This window comes from Rhea americana, unplaced genomic scaffold, assembly GCF_003343005.1.
Source record: "Rhea americana isolate MKP2758 unplaced genomic scaffold, rheAme1 scaffold_296, whole genome shotgun sequence".
Lineage (NCBI taxonomy): Eukaryota > Metazoa > Chordata > Aves > Rheiformes > Rheidae > Rhea > Rhea americana.
The window spans coordinates 789,782-807,908 of record NW_028186419.1 but is presented as its reverse complement, the minus strand read 5'-3'; the positions used below and the strand labels follow the sequence as shown (position 1 = coordinate 807,908).

At 39.5% G+C, this 18,127-nt stretch overlaps 1 protein-coding gene across 1 annotated transcript in view; it reads left to right on the top strand.

The window, feature by feature from the left end:
• Positions 1–8,601, top strand: part of TMEM26 (transmembrane protein 26) — a 16,695-nt gene extending 8,094 nt beyond the window's left edge. Inside the window, exons 3-6 of the mRNA XM_085309352.1 lie at positions 595–708; positions 1,234–1,454; positions 2,452–2,528; positions 4,835–8,601. Coding sequence (XP_085165478.1) covers positions 595–708; positions 1,234–1,454; positions 2,452–2,528; positions 4,835–5,247 — 825 coding nt within the window. The 3' untranslated portion in view covers positions 5,248–8,601. The remainder of the gene's footprint in view (positions 1–594; positions 709–1,233; positions 1,455–2,451; positions 2,529–4,834) is intronic.
• Positions 8,602–18,127: the final 9,526 nt, after the last annotated feature.

Genomic DNA, 18,127 nt, shown 5'->3' with positions numbered 1-18,127 from the left:
AAAAAAAAAAAAAAAAAAAAAAAAAAAACACTCTCCTCAAATGTATTCATTTTACCCTTGAGGAAAGTTATAAAAAGAGAAAGAAAACAGTATTTTCAGAGAACCTTTTTCTGGATAGTACAGACAAAAAGTAGATTACTCAAACCTAGTTTTAAGAGACTCGCTCTCTGTGTGACCATAAAATTTCAGACTGACCATGACCAGCTTTTCCCCTGTTTTACATTTTCAGCCAGAGAGAGTAGGCAGGAAACTCAGTAGCCTGGTCCAAGAGAGCTGCAGGCAGATCGCATTCAAAGAGCATAGTCTTAACTTTGCTAACATGTCACCTGCTCCATTAGTCCCTGATTTTACATCTAGTTCTACTGTACAATCCTACACCTTCAAGGGCCAGCTACACAAAACTTCCGTCTTTGTAACAGCAATTCCTCCCTTCTGAACAAGAGGCAAACTATATTCATAGTGAGCACATACCTTTAACTATTCAGCAACTTTTACAAATGAACCCTTTGCATTTCAGGCCTCTTTAAGCCACAGAGTACATCCTCTCCCCTCTGCAGGATGTTTACACATCTATGATGTTTTTATTCACAACAGTATTGCGGTAACGAGCCTGGAGCAGTTCAGGTGAATGTCAGCAACCAAGACTTCAATCAATCCAGAGACAGTAGTTACAGAAGTGAGGGAACAGACCACCACATAATTCAGACGGTGAGACATCTTTTCCTATTCCTACCAGCGCTCTTATGATATGCAGGGAAAGAACAGTTAGAARGCATCATTGGGTCTCTGAGCAATCTCTCATGCAGTGAGCACAAAGAGATAGTTTGGTAGAACAGTGTTGTGAAAAGAGTGGCCTACAGAGTGCTGCACACGAATTGCTATTGGTAGGAAAAGTCTCAGCACGAAGAGGAGGACAGTGCTCACTGCTGTTCTCTAAATTTGAGTAACTGAATTTAGAAAGTGTCTGGGTAGCAGTTCTGCAAAGGATAATGCTCAGCTGAGGAACGAGAGTGGAACAAAAGCATAAGAAAAAAGAATCACTATTCATTGACAAAAAGTTTGTATTAATGTGCCTTTTTCAAGTCATACCTGCAACATAGAAATCATTAGCTTTAATCTCACGTGCAGAAGAAAAATCAGGCTCAAGGGCGAACACTATCTTGGAAGGTACCCTTAATGTCAATCTCCTGCAATTACAGTATGTTGTGATTGTTATTTTCATCTTTTAAACAGGCTAAAGTCTTTGTCAATCAGCTCTCGACAATCTGTGAGACTGTATGGACACTGGCCCTCCACCAGACTTTTCTACTGCTACTAGTAATTGGTAGATGGCTTCTCCCCATTGGGGTTGAGATCACCCGGGATCAATTGTCTCAGCTGCTCCTCATGTTTGTGGGAACAGCAGCAGATATACTTGAATTTGCTAGTGAAACCTTGGACATCGAAGACGTACGGTAAGCAATGCTTGCTGGCATAAAACATTTGCATTGTGCAAGGCTATACTGAAAAGAGATTTGTTTTGCAATTTGTTTGTGCTGTCTGTGGAGTCRAGATTATCACAAACGTTACCCACAGGTAAGAGAAGGCTGCAGGCAAGGGCTTTGTTTTTCTCCTGTCTCCTTCCCTTCCATAAAAGGCCTAACGGTCCTATGAGCTTTGGTAGAGATTACTCATCTGTTGCCAGCAGAGAAGCTTGTCACATCCATCATAATAAAAGGGTGCAGAGATCCAAACAACTAGCTTACTGCCCTGCAGTGTCAGTCTGTACAGCTACAGTAGCTAAACATGTGATACACAGTAGAAGTCTTTCAGGTTAATAAATTATTCTAGACTAGCAAGGAGGCAACTAGAGTTTGCTTTAGTGATTTGTTATGCAAATCGCTGCTTTGGTTATCTCAAATATACTTTCTTCTTCAGGATAGAATGACAAAACGTTCACAGGTAAAGAAAGGGAATGGCACGGTTCTGGTGCGAGTTTTCAGCATTGCAGTCTCCCACTCACAGCACAAAGCTGAACTGTGAACATGCATCACAAAAAGAATCACAGAAGAGGTTCATCCTCTCTTACAGACACACTATTCAGTCATGCCTTCTATATCACAGAAGAGGTTTTTTAGCAGGAAAAGTGGTCCTTCTCCCTTGGCAGGGCAGCTTCAGATTTGCAAGAAATGCAAAAATCCTTACACAGGTAAAGATACCTCTTCTTTAAGCCACAAAATCTATTTCCATACACTTACCACTGTAATGTTAGCATCAGATGTTTACCCTAATCACACATGGCCTGAACAGCAAAAATCCCATCCCAGAAGGTGCCCATTTTCCTTAGTCCTACTAGCACATCCCCAAAACATGCATTAATCACTGTTTAACTGATATTTTAAAGGAAAACATTTCTGTTACCAYATAGGGAAACTACATTCTCACTGTTACCACTTTCTTCCTCTCCTATAGGAAGAACTATGCTCTCATTAATGCCATTCTTGCTGTATGGACCTGGAGTATGTTACAGTTTCCACTTGATCTTGCAGGTTAGTATTTGCAAATAGACACAAGAAAAAAGAAAAAAAAACAAGTGCTTTTGTACTTTTTAAGAGAGCTTTTGCTAGCCATGTCTTGAGGCCGTGCACGCTGATGGCTGTGTCATATGAATTGCTTTCCACCAGAGTTCTTTGGTTATAAATGGTAGTGTGTGCACAAAGACAATGATTCTTTTTTGAAGAAAGCACAACGTGGTTTCTTTTGAGGAAATGCTTGTTTCTGGCAGACCTCTGATCTCCACAATAAAACTGTGTGTGCTTCCAGAAGAACTGAAACTGCAGCAAGTGTGTTTGAGCATCTGCTCCAGTTGCCAATTACTGCCTTAAACTTCACTCTGCGAGCTCTTGGGTTAGATCTAGTCTTAGACTATATCACAGTTCCAATCTGGGTAGGCTACTAGACCTCATGGTAAGATGGGCTATCTTTAACCACAGGGAAGAGCACAGCCAAGAGCACAGATGACACAGGCTCAGAAGAGAGATTTCCTGCTCACAGACAACCTATAGAATCATATATTATTGAGGCTGTGGATTCTTATTTCAAACTAAAAGACCCAAAGTTCAGGAAGCTTAATCTGATATTTGGTACTAGACAGAAAGGGCTTCTCTAGGAATATTCTCCAGGGAGAATAATGGAAGCCCCCTAGATCCAAACCGCAAGTTTGCAACTCAAGTACATCACTTTGAAGATGTTACCCTCACCAGCATCTTTTACAAAACTAATTACTAGATTGACACACCGATTAAAATAATAAATGAATAAAATAATGAAAAATGATTCTAGGAATTTCATTAGCTTTTTCTTCATGGAYAGCATTAGGCTTTAAACACCAAAGTTGAAAAAGTATTTTAGCATTGAAGCTCAGCAGCTCACCTCCTGAAGAACTAAGGCAGCAGCATTTCAGATTACATCTGAGATCCATGATACTAGCAAAATACATTGTTAAAGTTGGGTGGTTTTTTGCCTTTTTTTTTTAAAAAAAAGCAAATCACCACTCAAATACATTCAAATGGTACTTAAACAAATATGGCATTTTCTCTGCTTATTCCTTTTCTACTTATTTGGTTATATTTGCACATTAAAAATTGTTATTGAAAATGCACATTACCCTGAAATTTACTATGGGTAAAATTTTAGATGATTCTAGTTCTATATAGCTGCACAGACATTACTTTTTATTCAAGCACGTAATGTTTATTCACAATCAAGCATGGCTTAAAATAGCAGTTTGAGAAGACTCATTATTGGATTACAATAATGCAGTTAGGACTATTAAATGATACAAAAGTGTATTAAAAAATTAGCTGTTGTTGAAACCTTGCTTAATGGAGTCACAAAACACGTTCCCTTTTCCAGAATTCACTTTCCACTCTTCATTCTCATCTTTCCTCCCCCCACTGTTGACTTAAATAGAATTTTTTCTTTTTGCTGATTTAAAGGATTTGGCAGTTGTTACTACATCACAGTAACTTTTTTTAAAAAGAAAAAAACACAACGCAATCGTGCTGCATGACAGACAGGTTAGTTAAGCTGCATGCATTTTCATAAGAGGCTGCAATATTTACCATACAGAAACCCTTTGGTGATCCATCTCTAAACACCAGGTCACAAAGTGTTCTAACCCACCACCACTGTTATAGTTAAGGCAAACATATCCATGCAAGTTCCAATAGTCACATGAAATTTAATCCCCAGAAGACTAAAAGTGAACAGCAGTAGCTCCAGTTTTACATGGCAAGCAGGGACCACATTTTCCTCCTATTCACAATGCTCGATATTCCCCTGGCCAAATATCACCTGTTCTATCCACAATTTGAAGAATGTGGCACACGAGAAGCAATGGTAGCAGGTGAATCTTTTAACAAGCAGTATCCAGGACACACCGCAACAAATTCAAATACTACAGCTCAGATTTTAAGAAAAACAACCACGCTGAATGGCAACAAAGATACACATTAGAGTACCCTGTTACTTGATTTAACAAAAAGGCCTCTGGAGAAGTTGTTGAAGGAAGATTAGATGATTTACTACTTCTCATCTTAAAGTGTATATATCCTGATATCTTTACGGTATAGAGAAAGGGGCTTTAGGTCCTGTTCAGCAGAGCAGATAAGTGCCTACTTAACATGAACTTAATGTTCTTTGCTAAAATAGAACCCTAAAATGGGATATGCTTTATGTTGAACTCTTCACCGCTGAATACATTTATAATCCAGGGTTCCTATGAGCTGCTCTTTAGGCCAATCTTGGCTCAGTTTTAGGGCATTATTTTAACCTAAAAATGTTTTACTTCCAGTACAGCATATTGGCTGCAAACCAACCCCATCGGCCAGGCGAATCCCCAGCTTGCTGCTGTGCAGGTACAGTGCAGAACTGTGGAACATTGGGGTCAGCCTCTTCATACAGGATGGTCCCTTCTTCATTGTCCGTTCAATCCTGATGGGCCACTTCAGAATATTCAATCAGATGCTGGTGTTTTTTACAGCTAAGAATATCTTAGTTGTGACCCTACAATTGTATCGCTTAATGGTGATAACATTAGACTTTCGTGCTACCTTGCTGCAGAAGAGCAGGAAAGAAGTCAACTGTTGCCCATGTGAGCCTTATGAAGCTTGTAGTCATGATGCTGCCAACCAGGATACTGAATTGAAAAAGTGCATTGCTTTTCCTGCAAAAGAGGAGTCTGAAGCTCCATTAGAAGATCAGTGAGCACAGCTACTGAGTCAGAAGATGTTGCRTTTCCCACAGCTTCTTTGAAAGGGCTTAGTCTGTTTCTATGCTCAAGCAGACCTTGAGCATCATTTCCATTTCTGCCATCAAGAGATCAATGACTTCTTCTAAAGCATAGGGGGGATTTCTGAAGCAAGGTCGAACTGGGACATTTTATGTCCTCCTATTGGATTTTAGTGGGTTTTGACTAGATCTGTTTTGTATTACCCACAGGGATTTTGTAGACATAGTTTGTAGTCACAAGAAAGATTTGGCATGCTAACAAAGTTGGTTATTATCTTTGGTGGTACAGCACTAACATATGTATTCACGTATATTCACATAGAACGACAAGCCTATCCCATAACAGGAAATACAAAAGCATTTAGCTTTGCTTCCATGGTTAGGCTGTAACTAGAAGCAGTTAACGACATGTTCTCCAGGCACAGGAATAACCTCAGCAGTGACAACTGCACAGACATGCAAGTGAATGCAGATGATAAATTTCTGCATTTCTTGAATGAACAATGTTTAGATGTCATAGTAACAGCAGAAAAGGTTTCTTCGGATGTTACCTCATCCTTGGCTGGATTCAGTCAAAAAACTATGCAACACAAGGAAATAGCATGCACAAAACCTTCTCTCAGGGCACACATGGTCTGAATAATCTAAGCCTTTCTGTGAAGAGGGGAGGAAAAATAAAGTTAGTCCCACAGATCATTAGAAGACAACTGCATCTGCCGTACAGGTATTTTCTAGAGGTACTTGCCTTTCTATTTCTACTGTCAGAAAACAGGTGTAAAGATCTTTTTYAACTGCAAACCCTGTGAAGCAGGAGAACAAAAGTTTTTTAAGATGTCTTCATTTTAACTGTGTTTTTTGTTGTTGTTGTTTTTTTAAGTGGGCCAACTCAGGCTTACAATCTAACCGGAAAGAAAATGGCATTGCTAGGGTTTGACAAGACAATCTAGACAAAAGGATTCTGGCTTGTCCTTCACATTTCATAAAGCACCACAGAGTCCCATGTATTCTGTTCAGTGATTATCTGCTCTACTGAGTGTTAAGATCCATTTTTAAGAAATGGTTGATAATTATGCATTTATGTCTTTCACATTTGGAGTGAATTTTACACATTTTACATCAGTGTGAGACCACTGACCTTGCTGGGCTTAGTCTTGAATTACAGAAGTTTAAAGTAAAACATGTGATTTTTAAAAGTCTGTCTAAATATGCTTGCAGATGCTTTTAAAGTTTTCTGCACTGTTTTGGAAAAAATGCAGAGAAACATAATTAAAAAAAAAAATCTAGTAGAGTGACCTAATTTTAGTTCTGTTGGTTCTGTTAAGTTCTAAGATAATTCTGTTAAAATTTCCCAATTAAACCTTATTTCCTAAAGCCCCAGCTCTCTGAAGACAGGATCTGTTTTTAGGAATGCATAAGAATGTTCCTGCCATTGCTGCAAGGGTCACACTCATTTATCAAAAGCTGAATAAGCAGTGACATGTTAATTCTTTGAAAGATAGAAGTGAAACCTATTTAAAAATTCCAACCCCTGACATGAAGCTCTGCTTATATTTGTGAACTGCTAAACCTTGTGATCAGGCCCTTCCATTATGAAGGCAGAACACGGACAGACATAAAGAGGGCAAAAAATCTCATACACTGCCTCGTCCATTCTGCCATTTACCTTTAGTAATAACATGCAACACCTCCTGCTCTTCTCCTTTTGGGCTGCTATCCAGTAAAAATAAAAATAAAAAAGCCAATGATCATTTGCAATGTTGTTGTGAGGTGGACATATGGAGAGTGGAACGAAACTTCATTTGGGATGAGGTAAAAGACTGGAGAGCTGCTGCCAGCCAGCTGTGYTGTCTAAAACCTTTCACACTGAGGTGAATTTAGAATCAGCTGGCAGGGCTGTAACACCTCTCTTTTTGGTGCAAGCTGGGACCACTCACATTCATTCTGAGTTTACCACTTGCTGATAGACTAATTATCCTCTTAAAAGGATCCTTGTTAGTTAATTTGGAGAATGCTGAGCTTCCTAGAACATCATTCCAAATTCATGAGCACAATAATTGCAGGACATACTTTTTTGAACTTGCTACTTAAAGGCTTAGTTCAGCAACAAACTGCATACCAGGCTGCTGGCCTGCAGCAAATCCAAGATCCCCTGGAGTCAGCAATACAGAGACTAGCTATTACAGGAGTATTTTACATAGAACTATATTTCCTGGTACTCAGGTTGTTTTGTCTCAAGCACCAGCAAATTTTCTATCAATTTTACTGGGGGAACTCAGGCCAACACTAAGTTGTTACTACCAGATCTCATCTCTGTTCACTCACAGACAAAATAGGCCAGATCCTTCCCCACACTTCGGATACAGTAAATTTGCATTTTCTCCTTCAACCTCACCATCACAATCTGACTGGTTAAAAATGGCAACAGCGGCAGGGAGAGACAGACAAACCAGCCGCTCAAGTGGCGACCAGTCTATCTTCCCAGCTCTGTGCAMAGGGCATCTTCTATGACAAGCAGCAGTGGGACTGACATGTAGTTCCATGCAATTCAGGAAGAARCTTGGAAACGGCAGCTTGGAAGCCTAGCAGCTCATGTGTTTGGTCACAGCAAACCTTGGTTGCAAGACCCCTTCACTGCTTGCTTGCAAGTTTCTTGAAAGGGAGGACAGAGGAGCCGGATTGTCAGCAAGGCTACCCGAACGGGCCGACAGGCAGCCGTGCACAGGCCACCCTRCAGCCTTCCACAGCATTGCACTACACAAACAGCAGAACATGCTTTCTTGAAGATCTGCTAGAAACTGAGGCATATCTGAAGAATAACTGGTATCAGGCTCGTTATTCAGGAATACCTGCAATAACCTTTCAGCCTTGGGAAAAATTCAAGACTTCAAAACGGAATGACTTCAGAACATCTGCCTTAGTCATTATTCACTCTTCCAGGAGAATTACATTACTAGATCTCTTCTGCAAATTGATAGCTAACCATTTACTATTATCTATTCTAGCTGTTCCTGTGCTGTTCTTTTAGGTTATTTCATCTTAAACCACACTACAATACTTTACTAATTATCTCTTCCTCAGCTAAAGCATATTCCCCCTTTAGTTTGGCCGTTGGYTGAAACAAGATCATAACCCCAAGCCAGCCAGGGCGAGGGAAGGAAGAGGAAAGTAGTAACAGCCATGTTTTCATTATTTGTTGGTATTTGTACTGTATTGTATTCTMTGGAAGCACATGGAAATGAAAGAAAGTGTTCAATTACTTTTTAAAAAAATTCCAACCGTATTCTGCAAATAAAAGGCAGCTACTTCAGGCATAGCTGCCAATTCATTATATGTGAGACAACTGTTATATGTTCCTATTAATTACATCTTCCACATGCTGCTTTTCCTTTCCATCCCGTGTAAGCTAATTGCTTGGGCCAGATTCCTACTGCGYCACTGCTCTGTAAATCCACAGCAACTGCAGTAAAATCCATTCTACTCTGGACAGGTTCTTCTTCTGCAGGAGCTTTCCATCCAGGTATGCAAGTCTCCAAGTAATCCCAGGGAGGATTTGTTTTCTAATATCTGTGCTCAGGATGCATTTTACAGATGCACACAAATATATATATATCATAAAAATGTAGATACCCCCACACACCTGGCAATGCCTAACACATCCAACTTTTATTACAATTTATTTTTATTACACTGTGAAAGATTGCTGGTGAAAACACTGCAGATGTCTGTAAAACACTTACAGACATGCCTACAAYGTTTAAAATATTTTAACCTTAGGGCTTTAAATATTAAGCACATGGAACTCTCTGAACAACATGCTGATTAAAACAAGTTTTTGTAAATTCCCTAAAACGCATCATTACCATGCAGGTTTCTTCAGTTTAATGAGGTCTACCTAATCGATTATTTCTCCTTCAGAAAAGAGGCTACTTTCTCTGACCTTTGGAAGTGATCACTTAAAAACACATACTTTATCTGCAACAGACAAACAGTGGTTTGGAATAATTGTTGGTTGACAATGTTAGTAAAGGTTTTGCTTGTCAAACTGCACATACAAATCAGTGGATTGGGACACAATCTGGCTATCCACAGGGCTGTATTCTGAGTGTCTACTCTGTGACTTAGTATTTTCTTTCCTGTCTTGTGGTATCATATGAAAACTGTACAAAAAKATCCCTGTTCTTCCCTTAACTTGACCACAACAGCAGGTTTGATTTTGACTGACCATTCACAATTCTCAAATGCACAATGAATAGCAAAATGGGAGACATTCCAGAGCATAGATTTTAAGGGCTGAGTCAGAGACACAAAAACAGTAAAGAGACTGCAAGAATGGTGTAGGAGAAGCATTCAAGAATTTTCTTCAACAATAAAGATTAAGGCAGATTGTAAAACAAACAAATTGCACATAGTGGAAAAGCCAGAAGATACCTGRTGACTTTGTTTCTGAGGGGAGATGCAAAGAGGAAGGTCATATCTAGTAAAATGAATAAAAGAAGATTAAGTATTTTGGTGGTGGGCAGCTCTCCTCTCTACCAAGCAGCATGAGCTTCTCCCAAACAAGTGAAATGGATTTTCCTGAGTCTCACAGCTGTACAGCTCAACAAACAGCAGATGAAAGCCCACTGCTGTACAAGGAGAGTGGAAATAATCATCAGGTGTGTGGGGGGAGAAAGGGTGTTAAGCCTTAATGCTTTCTGCCCCAAGGAGTCCTGCAACAGAAACTCTAGAGGTCAAACCCAGAGAGAAAGTTCAGGTTTAACTTTGTTACTGTTACAAACCTGCATGTTCMGGAATAGCGTATTTTAGACTCTGCAGTGTATAGCTTGTGAATGATTCCTTACATCATCCAGAAGGAATGGGCAGCAGCAGTGGAATAACTAGCTTCCAGGAAAGTTAATGTTTTATAAATTACCTGATTGGGGGGTGGGGGGAAGTAGTATGATTGGCCTCTTTTCCAAGAGGATCTTGCATAAAAGCACCTGTATCTAATATAGTACATGACCTATCTTTGAGGGCTGTTTTGTAATATTCTACTCTTATGTTTCTAAATCAACTTCTAGTGGAAAGTACAGGAAAAAAAATAAGGCTTTTATTTCTGCCTCATTTAAAAACTTTGATAGGAATATACATGTAAGAAACACATATGAGAAATTCTTTGGGATTTTTTCAGATCATGCCTGCCTGACACCTTGTGAGTTTGTGTTTTATGTCTGATCAGTTTAATAATATCCCGCATATTTTCACTGTTCTTCAGGCAGGAAAAAACAAACAAACAAAAAAAAAAAAAAACCCCAAAAATCACAAGTACTCTGCAAAAGCATTAGAGAAGACTATCATCTAAATCTGTACCAGGCTGTTTCTTCGGTTCTGCAACAATAGAAAACCCTTGAATTATCAGATGGGAGACACCTGGGCCCTCTGATCCTGAAGTCCTTTTTCCATGCAACTATAAAAAGAAAGAAGCCATTCAAGAGTAGCATACAAGCTGCTCTCTTGTGAAAGGAGGAGAAACAAAATATTCCTGATCTGTAATGGGAASGCAATAAAGAGGGGTCATGATGGCAGACATAGTAAAGATGATTGCTCAGAATTGGTCAGCACACCAGTGGCAAAACAAAGCAATACAAACACCTAATGGAATAGACACCAGTGCTCAAGACAACTGCACGTCATCCATGTCATGAAAGTCTCCTCTGGTATTTTAGAGCTAGCACAGGAAGAGCTCAGCCAGCTCCACCACAATGATCCCCTGTGAGCAGCTGATGGAGAAACTCAAATGGTGCTCAGTCTGTCTTGCAGGTGAGCCTAAAAAGCTGCATGCAACCTCTTCCACCCTGGGGCTCACTGAGGTCCTTTTTTCTCCTGTTGGATTGCGTTAAGGTGGGACCAGGGGAAAAAGAGAAAAATAACAACTTTTACTTCATCCACTCCATATTGCTGTTCTCTTACTGTCTAGATTTCAGCCTGCTTTCTGGGCCTATCTTCCAGATCTCAGTACAAAGACAGAAGACACTAAACACTGAACTTCCCACTGCTGCCTGTGAAAGCCTCCACAAAAGCATACAAGAACTGAGGCCAATCTTAGATTAAGATGAGCCAAGCCTATTTCCTCTTGTTAAAGACTGAAAATATCTGTAGCTGCCAAAGAACTTCCTCTATTTATCTGTAGCCTACTACAAAGGGAAGATGAATGTTTTCCTGCATAGTTGCTCTCTGAAGGACTGGCTGATTGAAATGCCAGCATCATTTCCTACAGCTCTATCAATTGGTAGCTCCTTCAAAAAAGTCTTAAGGTCATACAACTGTTTGAAATGAGGCTGTCAGACTGTAGGTAAAAAATAAGGAAGTAGAAGGGTGGTACAATATAAAAGAATGTGGTACCTCAGCACCTTTAACTCTGGGAGGCAAGAAAGACCTCCAAGTCAAGAGAGGTGGACGTGCACAGACAACATCTACAATAGCTTGGAAGACCTGAACTGAAAACTGCTCTAACAAACAAAACCAAACACCCCATACTTCAATCTCTTATACACATAACTAATAGCATTCTGAAATAATCATACAGGRTTGATACAACATAGTTAACATCTAGGCCTCACAGAAGGCTCCAGAATAACTTTAGATGAGACTTTACAATGTAGAAAACTGGTTGAGTATTGTTGTTCTTTCATTTTATATTGTTTTGAATAAACCAATGTTTCACAGTTGAAGAATGTGTTGCACTTAATCTTACCTGGCATTCTGCCTAAGTGCTTCACAATTTCAATCCCCTGACAGAATTCACAAAAAGCTTGTCTTTCAAACTAAACTTGGTAGAAGCTTTGTTGCAGCATCTTTAAGACTTGTAAGATACAGTAGTAGGTTCAGCAGCAGCCATACATGAACTAAGACAGCTGTCAGCAACTATAATTCACTGTAGGCCTAATCCTGCCTTCAGTAAGCATTCATAATGCCATTGCTGAAAATCATTACTATGTCTATAAAATTACTAGTGAAACATAAAAACTGTACTCATTTTCTCATGAAAGTAATCTGATGCAAGAAGCATCTTCAGAAGATATATACACAAGTGCCAAACTAGAATATTCTCTTTTACTTATTAGAGGCCAGCTCTGCAAAGTGGTTAGCCTTGTCACTAATTTGGAATAAGCAGAGAAGAAAGAAAAAAAAAACAAAAAAAAACCCCACACACTTTCTTTTGTTCCTTTGTTCCTTTTCTCCTTTGTTTTCATACTGAGGTGAAATCTAGTTGTCCTGATCCAATAACAGGTCAATGTAAGTTAATCTTCTGCTTTGTGAGGTGCATATCAAGTTTAAACTTAAGATTTAAGCTGTACTGTAGCAGGAAATAAAAGCCTACTTTGTGGTCTAACCAAGGAATACTAATTCATTAAAAATCTCTTACATACAGAAAAAAAAGAGAGAATGCATAAGTAAGAGTTGCCGTGGGGGTAGCCTGGAGCCATATGCCAGCAAGTTATTCTGCTTGTATATTATAAGAATTTTTATCCATCTAATCAATAAGAAATGAGTAGTTACTATGGCAATTTCTACATTACAAGGTAGTTGTGCTGCAGTACAGCATGCCTTAGAAAAGATGCACTTACCACTCCATCATGTAAATTTGTGCACCTTTTCTAGTGTTGCAGTGCAGCGTGTAGGCTTAAGAAAAAAAAGGTAAAAGAGAGTAAACTGAGTCAAGATAGTTGTGATTATAAAGAACAGGCTGAAGTCCTTCGGAATTCTTAAGTGACTAACACATACCAGGTCAGCACAATCCACAAACAAAAGTGACACAATCCAACAAATTAAGCAATAATTTTGCAGATCTTTATATAAGGATATATATATATATATACATATATATATATATAAAATATAGTGAAGCTAAGTAACACTATTGTATTTCTCTTTGATTACATTCTTCCAAATTTAAACTGATGCGGCTAGATTTTAGTCTCTTATAGCTCAATCCATTCTTACATCATTAATTTCAAAGGACAGCAATACATTCTGCAGTGTCCAGTACTGATCACAACACATACATTCCATCACAGCACAATACCCCATAAGGGACTGCTGGCACTTCCACATACAAAACAAAGTTACCAAGGTATAGAATACTAGAATAAAAGTACAAAGTACTCTTAAGGATTTGAAAATCATTGCACAATCATCTTTATGAAACATACACAGAAATTGCATATGCCTCCTATTCCACCATATTATGTTTTGCAGTTTTTTCCCCACCCTCCCTATTTTTTTTTCCGAAGTATTGTCATTTTTCAGGTATTAGAAGAAATGAGAAGAGACAAGTGCTGAAGAAAAACCTAAACACTACAGGCAGGCAGTTCCCTTAGAGATGAGTCTGACAAGCCAAAGATATCAGCTGTTTATAGAGACAAATTAAGACTCATCACAAGCACAGAACTGCAGTGAATATTGTGGCACAAACCTGTCAAAAAACAAAGACTAGGAGAGAAGCCTAGGTAAATTAGCAATTGGGTAACTTCAGATGAGGGAAATACACAAAGACGGAGGCCTAAGGAGACTTTAAAACTTCTAGTTGTATCTCCTAGAATCCAAATATGAATATCATGTGACAGTTACAAGTATGTCCAAAAAAAATACACACACCTGAGGTTCAGATTTTGATGCCTTTAAGTGATCTAGGCTGAGAAGTGAAAGACAACGACTAAAAATACTGAGTTCTTTTCCTTAGGCTTCATAAATAAATGTGTTTTACCTACAAGATACCAACTCTAAAGTTATATTATAAAGAAATACGAGTTCCTACATAGGAAGGTTTGAGGGCTTCAATAGTAGCAAAGACTACTATTAGTAGCAAAAGTAGAAACCTCTTACAGGGAAAGGATAATTCAAAAGTCCTCACCACACAGCAGTAAGTATAGCCTGTAATAAGTATGCAGGTTCTAAAGAGATCTTTAAAGTGGGACAATCCCTTTGAAATTTGAGGAAAAAGGAAAGAAAAAGAGARCTTATATCAAAAGATGATAAACTCAGGCAAATCTTTTGAAGGCTAGAAAATAAAATGATAATTGTATACCACAGTCCAACCAAAGAATGAGGTAATATGTAAACTTGCAAATATAAGTCCCAAGCTCTAAGAATGCACAAAGGAAAAAGGCTTAAAAYAGAGAGGCTGCTTAGCCAAGGACACCTTAAGTACACCGTTATGAGGGTGCAGACTCCATGGGGTTGAGCTGCTTCCAGGAAAAACCCTGAACTTTCACGCTCCAACTGTCAGCCTGTAGACCACAGCAGTCAAGCTTTAGCTACTGAAATTAAGATTGAATCTGTCTGGATACAGTTTTCTAGGTATTCCAGTAGGGCTCAGAATTAGACAAGAAAAAAAATTTAAACAGGCTCTTTATCATTAGCCTAACAGTATTCCCATCTGATGATTTCAAAACCCTTTTCTAACTAAAAATGACAAATACAGAAGTTCTTCCACTGCAGAAAGAAGGGAAGAAACACAGAGATGGTCAGCAGCATAAAACTAARCTTGGAAAAGACTTTATTCTCCCCTCTTAGAGGTTTACTGGAGACCTTACTGCCACAGAGCACTTCCTCAGAAAATACCATGTAATACTGTTACCAACAGCAAACATCAGAAATCAGCCTTCCCCTTCCTCACCTGGATAGGAGAAACAATATCCTTTTAAAGGGAAAAAAAGGGAAAGAAAGAATTGCATAGCATTGCTTCCTTTACAGAATGGTTTCTTCCAGAAAATCTTTAAAACAACACATTTGTATTTTAAAGGTCTATTTCCATAGACTGGATAGCTTACATCTAAGCCTCTTAACTCTGAATCAAATGAAATGAGTAAGCCCAATGTTCCCTTTGGGAAGTCTTCAGCTGATCACATTATAATCTGCATCAAATGTTTTTGTGTCTACCTCCATACGACTGGTCCTGGACAGCACTTCTACCAGTAAGATGTCCTTTTAACTAGCTCTAAAGGTAAAGCTTCTCTTTAAAGCATTAAAAATAGAAGAAATTATGGCCTGTACAGAAACACAATAGAAGTTCACTATGCATCTAAGCTAGTTCTTAGAGTGGCTTTTCTATGGATGTGTTTCCAGTAGTGAACTTCAGTGAATTTCCATTTTGCAGTTTAAAGGGGCTGTCACTGTGCTCTGAACAGATTTGCTATGGCACCAACTGTTCACATCACATGGAAAAAAAAAAAAAAAAAAAACTTTAGAGGAACAACATACTTCGTTGTGCTGCACAGAGAGAACCAATGCCTACCGGGGACTAAAAATTACCATAGAACTAGGAAGGGAAAAAAAAAAATCCCACCCTAAACAAATGAAAACATTCATCCCATAGAATGGGTAGATTTTAAAGAAAAGGTCTGAAGCATGCCAGTCACTTGGATCTCCATTACAGCCTTTCCAAGACAGAGTCTAAAACATTTCYTGTGATTTATGAAATGCCATTTCACTAGTTTACACTGCCTAGTCTTCCAATATCTACTTTCTATCATGATAGCCAAAGCCAAAAGCTTCCCATTTATGGGCTTCTGGCGCTTTGCCAGTTATTTTACTGTTGTCAGTGGCAATAATTTGGCACCATTTCCTTACCTCAGATTTATAGCTGAGCACCCTTCCTTCCCTATTCTCCCCTCCCCAAAACACCCCACACCCAACACCTTCAGTGTAGTGGGGGATTTAGCAAAACAGCTATTGTAAGCATCTTCCAAGATCACAGGTCYAACCAGCAACAAAGAATACCAAACATCACATACAAATTAAAGTATGAAAGGACTTATTCCAGAAGTGTGAGCCACCACAGAACAGTTTAAACACTTGCAGAGGGCAACATCCTGCTTTCCATTAAATAAAGGTCCTCAGTTGGGTCATAGTAGCAGCAAATGAAGTTTTTCCTGTACATCYCATCTTCCAGCTATGACTGAAGCTTTTTCTCATCCGCTTGTTCCAAGAAGCCTCATGGGCAGGGATTCTTCTTTACTTACAGTCATTTCTGGAAGACAAACCTCAAGGTATACACAAAAGTGAAAATAAAAGCAAATAGAYCCCAGGCATCACTGCCTTTCCTACTAGATCTCACAGCAAGTGAAAACACTGGTTAAGGAGAACAGCCAAAAATGCTCTATAAGCACCCTTGTCTTGGTGGAAGCCAGTATGACTGTGGATGTAGATACTGCTTTGTGAGGAAAAGYAAATGCTTAAGGAGTGGAGCAGAAAGATGACAGCACTACACAGAGGCTTGACCCAGCAGGAACATAGAGCCAAGCCCTCTACCTTCACATCTCTGGAACTCAGTCACAGACTATGTGTTTTTAAACAGTTAGTAACACTTCAGATCATATTAGATGTAGTTTGGGAGCACCTTTACTGTACACACTCAATTCTTGGAACTATGCCGCAGGCGACATCCACACATACAAGAAATGAACCAGGGAGAAAGGAAAAAGCACTTAAGCAGCTAGAAAAGTGGCATGCAACTACTTCACACCTTCCTGTGGACCATACAGGAGRCCTAGTTAGCTCCAGGATTACTATGTTTGAACACTTCCTGTACATCTAGAACTCAGAGCAACGCACACCTCTTCACACCACACCAAACACCTTTGATGCTGCAAGAGGTGGGGAGCRTTTGCCAGCTCCTCTCATAATGTGCTTACAGTCCTGCAAAGAGGCATCTGCAGATAATCCTTCAGGACTGACTCAAACAGTACCAAGCCACATAAGGAGAGGATACTTTCCCCTCTACTGTATTCAAAATACACATGAACCCTTCTGAAACAGTCAACTTAACAAGTGGCAGACTGCTTCTCTGTCTTCCCTCCCTCCTCMCTATGGGACTGCATACACTACAACTGACCTCATATTTTCTGTTTCTGAGACTGTCCTGACCCAAGACCTAGGAAGCCTTGACAAAATAACCAGCTTTTCCGTTCACAACTTCATTAGCAACACAGAAGAATGGAAAATATTCTTACCATGGCAGAGCAGCCCATTGCATATCCAGCATCTGGTAGAGCAAGAACATAGACACACAAACCTCTGAACCAATCTATCTCCCTGCTTGCAATGGAGAGAATTTYCCCCCTCTCAGTTCCCTCTCCATGAGGCCCCTCCCTTCCTTTCTTGCTCCTCCGGGGCTCACCTGATGGCCATCAGCAGCTCCTTGATTCAATTTACTAATTCAGCAGAAAACTAAGAAGTAGGKGGAAGGGAGGCACAGCAGTTGTGCCTAACCGTGTGCTGACTGACAAGCCATATAACCTAATTGGAAAGAGCCAGAGCAGGAAACTGTTTCCATACTTAACCTTTGAACAATTAGGCTTGCATTAAGGGGTCATTACCGACTTGAAGCACTCTTTTCTCTGTGCTTGACTCCCACAATACAATAGGAGGGTTATCTAAGGATATCTCTGCTCAGTACACAGCATAGAACAAAAGAACAGAAAGCTCTTCAGACTTGCCTGGGCTTGGAAAGTTTCCCAGGAAGGATAAACCACCGTGGCAGGATCCCTTTCTTTCTAAAGTGGAACACATCTATTCAAAATAGCTGATTGCAACTGGAAAAAGAGAGGATGAGACACTGATGAGAAACGGGAGTGGAAGGCTGAGCCAAGTGAGATGGACCCAGGTAGAGGACAGAAGAGGACAGATCTGCTAGGCTCTAGACTTCTGGCACTGGAGGATGAAGGACCTGATACAGCTCATCCCATTCATTTGGRTTATACTTTCTTCAGATTCTTTAGAGCAAGAAAATGACAACTCCTCTGATTAGCCCACAATCACAACAATCTCCATCTATCATTCCAAGTATGATTCCTTATTTATTAAAGCTGACTAT